Source organism: Primulina huaijiensis, chromosome 16 (assembly GCF_012295235.1).
Source record: "Primulina huaijiensis isolate GDHJ02 chromosome 16, ASM1229523v2, whole genome shotgun sequence".
NCBI lineage: Eukaryota > Viridiplantae > Streptophyta > Magnoliopsida > Lamiales > Gesneriaceae > Primulina > Primulina huaijiensis.
The window spans coordinates 3840490-3852441 of NC_133321.1; the positions used below are offsets into that span (position 1 = coordinate 3840490).

Genomic DNA, 11952 nt, shown 5'->3' on the forward strand with positions numbered 1-11952 from the left:
GCCGCCGTATCTGTCTAGCATTCATAATGTCTTTCATGTATCGTTGCTACGGCGGTATGTAGCAGATGAATCGCATGTTCTTGGTCCGACAGATGTTCAACTTGAAGAAGACTTGACTTATGTCGAACAATTGCTTTTAATCCTTGTTAGGAAAGAGAAAAAGCTATGAAACATGACCATTCCACTTGTTCTAGTGCAATGGCAACGCCGAGGTACTGCAGATGCGACTTGCGAATTGGAGAGTCGTATGCGCTCAGAGTATCCACATTTGTTTTGAGTTGTATTTTATTAAGTTTTACTGTACTTCAGTTCTGATTTCGAGGACAAAATCTTTGTAAGGAGGGGAGGATGTAATGACCCGATTCTTTATTTTGAATGAAGTACAAATTAAGCGATAATTAAAAAGTTGTTAATTAAGTATTATTAATGAATCGATAATTCGGGATCAAGCTGTTGGGATCCACCGAATTTTATATTGATAACCCGATCTACTTCAGATTACATTATCTCTAGAAATCCAACTAGACGAATGAAATTCTGACACATGGCAGATAAGATTGATTCGGATTTTCTGAAATAGTTCGGATGCAGCCTATAAATGGAAGCTGAATTCTTTTGTTTCCTACACTGCATCATTCAGAGAGATTTCTAGCCTTATACCTTAGGTTTTCTAGCTATTTTGTAGGACACTTTGGTATCGAGAAGTTTCGGAGCTAGTGTCGACTCGAGGGAGGGTCAGTTAACTGGGATCGAGACATCATCAGCGGGCTGATGACGGACGCAGGTATAATCCTAAAGCTTTTAGGAAGAACTTTGAAGCATGTTTGGTAATTCAGGATCTGATTTGATTGTGATTTCATATTGTTGGTATTGTCTAGGTTCAGAGCTTTCTGTCAGATTGTTTTAGTGAGGTACGTGATGTACTGATTGAGATATCCAAGCGTAGTATACACATTATTATGCTGCATATTTCTCTGTTGCATGATATATGTTTTACTGTTTTTGCATATTATGCATGACATATCATGTTGAGCATGATATCTTTGAGATATACCTCGTTCGTTGGGGCCGCTCAGCCCTATTCTGTATTGTGGACGATGGGACATCGAGAGCTACAGTGTCCGACGGGACTCGCGGGCTCTGATAACTTGGACATTTTAGGTCCACGTCTTGATGATGAGTGTGGGAGCCAAAACATGCCTAGGGCAGATCAGAGACTACACACTCAGACGCCTCTAGACTGAGCATGAGATTCTTGACTTGATCTTCGTTATCCGAGCATATTGCATTTCGCATGCATCATATCAGTTTGTATACTCGTACATTTTTGTATTGGGCGATTGTCACTCACGTCCTTGTTTTCATCTTGGGCACCCCATTCCACGGGGCAAATCTTAAGTTGGACAGTTCGGACGACTAGGGCAGTGGCTAGAGCAGTTGGGTTTTCGGTGGTGATCCAGTGGAGGTTTTATGTGTGGTTTATCGTTTTCTCGTTCAGAAGTATGTTTTCGATATGGTTGTATTAATGTTTAAGACTGCTGTTATTTGTTCTGTTTTCGTTTGGGTTGTAAGATGGTTAAGTTACGATGCAAAGAAAAGCTTGTGTACATTAGGGATGAATTACGTGAAACTTCATGCTTGCCCTAATGATTGTATCTTATACCGAAAGGAGTATGGCAATTTGATCACTTGCCCTACTTGCAGGATTCCAAGGTGGAAGTTGGGCCAAAAAAATAAGATAAGGGAAGGAGTGTCTGCAAAGGTCATGTGATACTTCCCACCTATTCCTAGATTTCAAAGAATCTTTCGGAATAAGGAGATTCGAAGGATTTGACTTGGCATGTTGATAAAAGACTTCATGATGGCTACTTACGTCAACCAGCCGATGCGCCATCTTTTGAAATTAGTTGATCGCGAGTGGCCTGGGTTTCTAATGAGTCAAGAAATCTTAGATTGGCCATGTCAGCTGATGGGATCAATCCCCATGGTTTGATGGGTTCTGCATACAGTTTTTGGCCAGTTTTAATGATCACTTACAATCTTCCTCCATGGTTGTGTTTGAAGAGAAAATTTATGATGCTCGCTTTGTTGATTTCTAGTCCCAAACAACCGGGAAATGATATTGGTGTTTATTTAGCACCTCTGATTGATGACTTAAAATGCTTATGGGATACAAGCATTGAAGCATATGATGCATATCAACAAGAAACTTTCTCACTTAGAGCTATATTACTATGGACGATCAATGACTTTCCTGCACATGGGAACCTGTCAGGACGTATTGAAAAGATATCATGCATGTACTATTTGTGGTGAAGAAACCTATTCAACAACATTGAAGCATAATAGGAAACTGTCAGATACAGATCATAGAAGGTTTATACCTGCAACTCATCCTTATCGAAGGTAAAGAAAGACATTTAACGGGAACCAAGAGTTCAACCCCACACCAAAACCATTGACTGTCCATGAAGTTTTAGAAAGAGTTGAAAGAATTAATTGTCACTGGGGAAAAAGTATTGGGAAGCTTTAGTCGAAGAAGGATGAAGTCAAATCCTGCTGGAAAAAGAAATCAATATTATTTGAACTTGAGTATTGGGAACATCTACATGTTCGACATGTTATTGATGTGATCCACATTGAAAAAAATGTCTGTGAAAGTCTCATTGGTACGTTACTTGACATTCCTAAAAAAACAAAGGATGGAGTAGCCGCGAGATTAGACCTTGTGGAAATGAATGTGCAGACAGATTTGGCACCAAACATGGGGGAGAAGAGAACGTATTTGCCAGCAACCTGTTATATACTTAGTAAGGATGAGAAAAGAATGATTTTGAATACTTTGGTTGAAATACAATTCCCTACATGTAACACATACAATGTTAGAAATCTTGTATCGATGAAGAAATAGAGACTTGTTGGCCTTAATTCAAACGATTACTACACTTTAATACAACAATTGCTTCCAGTGGCCATCTGTGGTGTCTTGTCCAAATATGTCAGAGACACTATCACTCGATTGTGTTTCTTCTTCAACGTGTTATGTAATAAAGTGATAGATGTGTCAAAGTAGGATGAAATGAAAAGAGAGATTGTGACGATATTGTGTTTGCCTGAAAAGTATTTTCCAACTTCATTTTTGATATAATGATCCATCAGACTATTCATCTTGTGCTATAGGTGAAATTGTGTGGACGTGGTTTGTATAGGTACATATACCAGTTTGAAAGATACATGAAGATTGTTGGGTGCAATATTTGTCCTTGCAGAAAGAGCGATCGAACCGTGGTGCTTGAGCTGTTGTGCGATTTAAAATATTTGAGTTGCACCATTACCACCAGCTATAGCTTTTGGTAAAGCGGCAAGCGCTCGGTACTACAATTTGTATCAGAGCTAAGGTCACGGGTTCGATTCTCATTGATTTCAAGGAATGTAATTATTGGGAGGGAGATTGTTGAGTGCAAGAATTGTCCTTGCAGGAAGAGCGATCGAACCGTGGTGCTTGAGATTATGTGCGGTTTAAAATATTTGAGTTACACCATTATCATCAGCTATAGCTTTTGGTAAAGCGATAAGCGTTTGGTCCTACAAAGATTTTGAAAGGTTATGTGCGAAATCGCAATGGACCTAAAGGTTGTATAGATGAATGTTATATTGCTAAAGAGGCTATTGAATTTTGCTCAGAATATCAGTCTAGTGTACACACAATTGGGATCTCATCAAGTCATCGACAAATAGAACTTACGAAGCCTTTATCGGGAGCAGTAGTGCACTCCGCTTGTCATGATGAGTTGCAGCAAGCACATCATTATGTATTGAAAAATGATGTTGAGATTGATTTTTATATCAAGTAATGTAGAACCCGTAAATTAGACTACGTATAAGCCATGTATAATTCTAGTATTTTAAATTAAAATATATTTTTTTTATTTCATGAGTATTTAAATTTTTTTCTTTAAATTTATTTATTTTACGTAGTAGTTTAATTGTCACCTTTTCAGTTAAATAAGTGAGGCCGGATTGGAGATGGAGTATAGAGATAAGTTAATAAAGACTTATTTAAGAAATGGTAATTTAGCATGTTAGTAAATATAATTTAAAAAGTTAGCATGCATGCAAATTATTGAATTTCCTTGGCATTTTAATTAAATTTTTTTATTATTTTTTTAAAGCATTAAATTCATGTTTATTTCATTAAATTGTGTTTAATTATTTTTATGCATTTTATTGCATAATTCATGCATGATAGGATTTAATTCATGAAATTTTTAAAAGTTCACGCATTAGGGTTTCTAGGTGCATTTCACGTTCAATCGAGGATTGGAGACCGGAGAATTATCAGAAAAATTATTTTTATTACATGATTAATTTTATTAATTAGTTTAAGATGTTTTTAAGTGTATTTTTCAAAAATAGGATTTATTGGATATTTTTACCCGCATGATTTTTATTTTTAACAGTACGCAAAATTTATCGATTCGGGGGTCGTTTTGAGGGTTCGGCTAATATTTTTGAAAACTTTTCAACATAAAATATTTTTCGAGTCTGCGTTTGGATTTAGTGGGTCCACTTTGGACTTATTGGGCTTACAAACCTTTTAATAACTTTTAAAATGCAATCTTGGCCCATTNAACATTTGTAGGGTAAATGTGTGTTATATCATGTAAAAGTTTTCGATCTATCAGCTGTATTCAAAGATTTATCGGTTTTGCTTTGGTTATGAATTTTCATCTATCATCACTCACGTTTTGGTTGTGATCTGTGCAAGGGGCGGTTATGAGGTGTTGTTAGGGTCTGTAGGCGCCGAGTTGCTGGAGAGGAGAAGGCTGCAAGGCTCGGTGCAGCGCAGGTGAACGAAGGAGTGGCGAGGCTACGTGCAGGCGTACGTTTGGGTTGTAGATCGAGTGAATGTGAGTCACAGCGGTGCATGGCTCGTCCTTGACCTTGGAGCTGACCCACATGGGTCCGTGACATGTCCTGGAGTGAGCCGTGAGTTTCTGGTGTGGTGGTGGAGCGAAGGAAGTGAGCGGCCGAGGGTTGGGTTATGTAGCGTGGGGTTGGAGTAACAATAGGATCGGTTAAGTGGGTGCTAGAGGAGTTTCTTGGTTTCGGTGGTGGCTCATTTTTAGGTGACTAAGTAAGGGACACGTGAGGATAGTAGTGAACCAAAGTATTTAAGAAGTTGGTGATGTGTTGGGAAATGAGTGCACAAGAGAGTGGTTGAGGGTAGGGCCGAGAGTTTTTGGTAGGATGGAGATTTTTGTGCCGAGAGTTTGAAGCTAGGTGTGATAATTTTAAGATCATTTTAGTGTTTTTAAGATATAGTAGAAAATTGGGAAGAATTTGGTTGAGTCCAAGTTTTCAAAACGAATCGTTCAAGTTCTGATTTTGGCTCGAGTTTACGTCAAGGAATGGTTTTAGAAATATTTTGGGACATTTTAAGGAGTTAGGTAAGCTTCGGGTCAATTTTAGAGGTCCAGGGTTGAAACGATAATTTTCGGGTTTCCAGGGGCAAAATGGTCATTTTGCACCCGGGGTGAGATTTTAGTCCTTGCAGCGCCCTGAGCACAAATCATGATATTTTTAAATGTTCATGCATCACGTTTACAATTTTTATGCCATTATAATAATTATGGTGCATGCTTGGTTTAAAGGAATTAAGAGAGAAAAGTAAGAACGTGAAGGGCACTCTGTCTCCGCCGAGCCGCGTCGTTATATCGTTTGTTTTCTGTCAAAACAAACCAAGGCATGTTTATATCTTCTTTCACTCCTCAATCAAGTCATATAGGTATTTTTAAATATTGCAAGTACATGATTTTAATGCAAGAAAATCGAAATTGTTCATATTCAATTATGTTATTTAATTATATTACGTGCAAAAATATTCATTTTGAGATTTATGCGATATTGCTTGTGGTCACTTTACTATCATGCTTAAGTCCGGTCGCCAGTTACCGGCCCGGTCGCCAGTTACCGGTCAGTTCAGTTGTTTCACCCAGTATACTGTGGCAGTAGTCTGATCAGACATACATTATTAAGTCCGGTCGCCAGTTACCGGCCCGGTCGCCAGTTACCGGTCAGTTCAGTTCAGTTCAGTTCAGGGACCACTTGCGTAGACCATAATCTCACCAGAAAATTATTACAAGTTATTTCATTACAGGGCTCCAAGGAGCAAACCTTTTCACTATGATATTTTCAGTTCAGTTATGCACGTACTATAATTACCAATGAAATGATATTTTACGTTACACCTCAGTACAGGAAATTTTCACTTGCATGCGATTTTATTATTTATTTACTTGTTATTTACGATATATGCATGCTGAGTCTTTAGGCTCACTAGACTTGATTGTTGTAGGTACTGATGATGTCGGGACCGAGGGCGGGGATCAGTGAGCCAGCTCGAGTCGGTAGTAGTGGGACCCGAGGACCTCATTTTCAGCATTTATTATTTATTGTTGTTATCGCTCAAACATTTTTATCTACCGTTGGATAAAATTTTTACAGTTATTTTTACAACATTAATTTCTTCCGCTGCTATTTTTAAACATGACACGTTATTTAACAGTTTATTTTATGAACTGGATATTTTATTTAGTTTAAAAGAAAATTTTAAATTTTTCCGCAAATTTTCAAATACGGATTATTAGGCCTTTACAAGTAATTTTTCCAAATTAATAATACTTTCATGTGCTTTGCTTACAATCTATTTATTTATTTATTTTTAATAATAATTTCATTGGGGAACACATGGAGTATTTGATTGCAAGAAATTCTCATAGGGTTAAGTCCCAAAAGTGGTTACAAAATGAGCATAACCGAACGTTTATTATTTGGTTGCGTGATCGTGTAAGTTCCTTTAACATTACATATTTGCATACATTTTTCGGTTGGATTTATGCATGACAAATAATTTATCACATACAATGTAGCGCCTTTACCCGAGCCACTACTAAACAGACTAATAAGCATGCAACATTAAAATTTAATAACAACAATTAAACAGCGGAAAGATAAAAACAATTCATTGTCATCTGGAAGAATGTCTCCTAACAAACTGAGAAGGTCAGTGAAACTTTTATTACTCCAACCATATTTTGACTTCAAGTTGAATAATTTCACAACTCCAGATAACTTCGTAAATTTACTGCATCCATGATACAAAGGTTTCTCTGCATCTTCAAGTAGCTTATTGAATTGGGTTGGATTCCCACCATAACTATCATATGAAGCAGGTAGCATATCTATCGGTTCCTCATCAAAAGATTTTTGTCCATCTTGCCCTACTTGATCACTAGCATTCATTGAGTTCCCTATCATAAATCTTTCCCCATGCCATATCCATGTATGATATGTCAAATCTATACCATTAGAATACATATGTGCCCTTATACTTTCTACATTTTTCTTCTTTAGATTACCACATTTTGTACATGGTCAAGATATTATGTCAGGATCGTTTGCGTTTTTCATTGCAAATTGCAAGAAAGAGTCTAATCCAGACTCATATTAACATGATAGTCTATCCTTTGACATCCATTCTTGGTAAAACTAATCAACCAACAATGCGCCACCAACACCTTAAAAACAGTTGTAAATATTAAAACAAAATCTTACCATAATCACAAGTAAGAAATAGTAACAAAACAATCAAAATGGTGGCGGTTGAATGAAATGAAAGGAATACTTAAGTTTACTTTATATAGACCAATTCCACGGAATAATTTACTGAAAACTTGAGTTTCCAAGTGTATTATATGGTGGCGATTGAATGAAATGAAAGGAATACTTAAGTCAGTGTTCATTCATTCTATTACATGAATGTATTATGAGTGGTAGGATAGTGTGTCTCCATCGCAGACATACTCAACTACAGGCAATCACAAATGCCCCAGAGCTTCATAGTGTATGGAATTTTGAAAAAATGCCAACTACAAAAATGGAACACACGCTCTTAAAATGGAATACACGCTCTAGATGGAAAAAAATCGCATTAACCTCTTTTTTGCTCGAACAATTAGCATTGAAATATTCTCGTCTCAATTATTTACAGTTTATCCAATCAATTTTACCATAGCGGAATTATCTGAGATTTTTGATAAATTACTATTGTTCATTTTTATACCATATCAAAAAAATTAATTACATTATGGTTATAAAATAAATGAGGAATAAACTAAGAATAATAATATGGATAATACAAATAGTACTATGAAACAACAACAATAAAAATAATAATATCAGAAATATTAAAAATAACCATATTAACAAATTGAATACTAATAATATTTGAATCTATTCGGGAAAGCTGTAAATATATCTCATAAATTCCAACAGCCAAAGAGAACCGATGATTCTGGAAATGGAAAAATAAAAACAGACCGGGTTTCAACAAAAATAGATTAATTCAGTTAATCAGGAAACACATAGATCGTCAATAAAACCAAGTATTTGCCACAAAATTCCATAATACACAGAAATGTGACAATCCATTTTTAAGATCAATCGACAATTAACCATACGAGATAAAGAGAACAAGCAATAATCTAAAGAAGACGAGGAAAAAAACCAAAAGGTACCCGGACAGAAACAAGAACCCAAATGAAGATGGTGGGGAGAATGACGAATGGATGCTCAACGGGTACCCATCAATTGGCTTCTTTGCGGCTGCGAAGTGACTAAGAACGAACTGAAAGAATACATCTGAATCAATTTATAGTCTTGGTTCGAAAACAAGCTTCAACAACTAGAAATACTTAGAAATAGCGACTACAAAACCTTCACAACTTTGAGTAGCGACGAGGCTTTGATAGCGATTTTGAGATTGAATAGTTGGGATTCCGGAGATTAGATCTTATCTCAGTAGAAGGAAAAGTGAAAACAATCCATCCACTTTCGTGTGTTTGGAAGCAAATATCCGAGCCCCATCTACGAACCATATCAAACAAAGCTGCTGTAGGCGGTTTTCCACTGATGATATAACCCAATAGACAGATACCATATGTCTGCTCTATGGGAAATCCTATCCACATGGATATGCTTACTCATGATCGTAAAAGAGTCAAATATGCAAGGGTGTTAGTTGAAGTTGAAGCTACTAAACCAAAAATCACGTATATACTTGTGGGGCTGCCGATTGGTGATGTAGAAGTAAAGTTCCTTTATGAACAGGAAGTTAAATTCTGTGTTAGATGCAAGAAGACTGGACATGTGATGATTGACTGTGATAATGCAAATAATATTGAAGATGTTGCTGAGCAGCATAATCCCAATAGTACCACTGCTCGCTCTAGATCTCGAAGTGTCATTTGGAACAAGAAAAATTCTAGGGGGAGATCAAGATTCGGAAAGCGTCACGCACATGCTCCATTGCACAACAAATCTGCTACCACTGCTACTATTATTCAACAGACTGAAGTACCTTTGATGGAGGGAGTTTCAGACAAGATAATTACTGATGTTATTGTCCCCAATGATGTTCATATTGAAGATAGTAGTGAGCCAGTACTTCGGGATAAAGGAAAGCGTATCATGAACAATGTTGATACAAATGCAGCAAGTACGAGTGGTGCAACAGAAGAAGATGTGGAAGGATTTCAGACAGTTGCAAATAAGAAGAAGAATAAGAATAAGAAGAAATGGAAAAATGTAGTAGAAAAGCAACAAGGTAAGAACAAAGATATGGCAGTGTTATTCGAAGACATGGAAGAGGGAAGCTCATGCGATACTGAACTCGTGAATGTACATAATACAAATACTAACACGAGATATTTTGGGAACTTCAAAGAGGGGCGGCAACCCGAAATTGCCTCCACTTCTCAATGATAGTGGCTAGTTGGAACATTAGAGGCTTTCATAAGCCTCTAAAGCAGAAGGGTGTACAAAACTTGGTACACTCTCGTAAGATTGATATTGTGGGTATTCTTGAATCAAAATTCAATGAGAAGACGCTACATAATATGATGCAAATCCGGTTTTCAGATATGAAAGTTGTTCATAATTTCAACTATAATAATAAGGGCAGGATCTTTGTGATGTGGAATCCAATTAGAGTTGACTTGATTGTTGATAGCATGTGTGAGCAATCAATTAATGCCACAGTTAATTGTGTCAAGACAAATATTGAATTTTGTGTGTCTTTCGTTTATGATTTGAACACAATTGTGCAAAGGCGATCATTGTGGAATAATTTGAAAAGTTTCAGTGCTGCATGTTCTTTGCCATGGAAATCTCAAGGAGATTTTAATACTGTTTTGTCTCCGGATGAGAAAAAGGGTGGGCTCAGGGTTAGGGATTACGACACTAGAGATTTTGTTGATTGTGTTAGCTCTCTTGACTTGTTGGATCTCAAATTCATCGGGTGCCTGTTTACTTGGAGGAGTCCAAAAGTGTGTAGTAAACTTGATCGAGTCATTGTAAATCAGAAATGGATCTCATCAGATTTAAATGGTTTAGCTGAATTTGTTGAGCCGGGTTGTATCTCGGACCATGCTATACTTATCGTGCCGTTTCTTCATCCTAACGTCCATTCACAGAAACCATTCAAGTTCTTCAATATGTGGGCTCTTAGTGATCGGTTCTTGGACACTGTTAGAGAAAATTGGAGGTTCTCGGGGTTTGGTACAGCTCAATTTAGACTCAAAGAGAAGCTCAAAAAATTGAAGAAACCTCTCACTCTACTGAACAGGAAAGATTTTTGGCATATATCATCTCGTGTTACTGCAGCAAAATCAAACTTCAATCTATGCAACAAGATATGTTTCGCACAGGTACTGTTTCTTCTGATTACAAAGATTGCAAGAGGCAAGCCGATTTATTGCTAGAGGTGGAGCGATCATTCATTGCTCAAAAAGCTAAGCTCACGTATTTGCAACAAGGTGACAGGTGCACAAAATTCTTCCATGATTTAATTAAAAGAAATAACAAGAGAAATGCAATTCTTGCCTTAAAGAACAATGCAGGTGCTATTATTTCCGAACCAACCCAAATTGCGGATCTATTTGTTGAGTGTTAAACTGGATTACTTGGGAGTAAGATGGACAGAGTGCATGTTGATAGGGAGGGCATTCTTGAGGGACCGTGTGTGTCTACGGATTATTGGGAATCATTAACAGCGAATGTGACATGTGAAGAAATAACACATGCCTTATTTGATATTGACAATGATAAAGATCCGGGAGCTGATGGTTTTGGCTCATTGTTCTTCAAAAAATCTTGGGATATCATTAATGAAGATGTCGTATCAGCTGTGAATGAATTCTTCTCGTCTGGGAGGTTGCTAAAACAGTGGAACCATGCGGTTATTGCTTTAATACCGAAATCAGCGGATGCTTCAATGGTCACAGATTACAGACCAATTTCTTGCTTGCACTGTGTTCTAATTATATCGAAGATACTCTCGAACAGATTGGCAAATGTTGTGGGAAAACTGATAGATGGTGCTCAAGTTGCTTTTATTAGAGGTTGCTCAATTGTTGACAACATTTATCTTGCCCAAGAATTACTGAGGAAATACGCCCGTAAACGAGTCTCTCCTCGTTGCATCTTGAAAGTTGACATCCAAAAAGCATATGACACAGTGGATTGGTCTTTTTTGTAATAGATTTTGATTTACTATAACTTTCCGCATAAATTCGTTGGATGGATAATGGAGTGCATGTCAACCACTTCATATTCTATTGCACTCAATGGGCATTTTCATGGACATTTCAAGGGACAACGAGGGCTTAGACAAGGTGACCATCTATCTCCTTTCTTATTTACATTGTGTGTTGAAGTACTCTCTTGTTCTCTTAAGTGAATGTCTAGATCCACACGGTACGGTTACCATCCGAAGTGCCTTAACCTTCACATTACTCATTTGGCTTATGCGGATGATTTGTTGCTGCTTTCACGAGGTGATATTGACAATGTGGGGATGGTTATGAATTGCTTGAATGATTTCAGAGACAT

At 37.1% G+C, this 11952-nt stretch overlaps 1 protein-coding gene across 1 annotated transcript; it reads left to right on the forward strand.

Moving 5' to 3' along the window:
* The first annotated feature begins 9821 nt into the window (after nt 1-9821).
* On the forward strand, nt 9822-11014 carry LOC140960958 (uncharacterized). The gene is made up of 2 exons (XM_073419284.1): nt 9822-10606; nt 10726-11014. The coding sequence occupies exons 1-2, from the start codon at nt 9822-9824 to the stop codon at nt 11012-11014; spliced, it is 1074 nt and encodes a 357-aa protein (XP_073275385.1).
* The last annotated feature ends 938 nt before the right edge of the window (nt 11015-11952 follow it).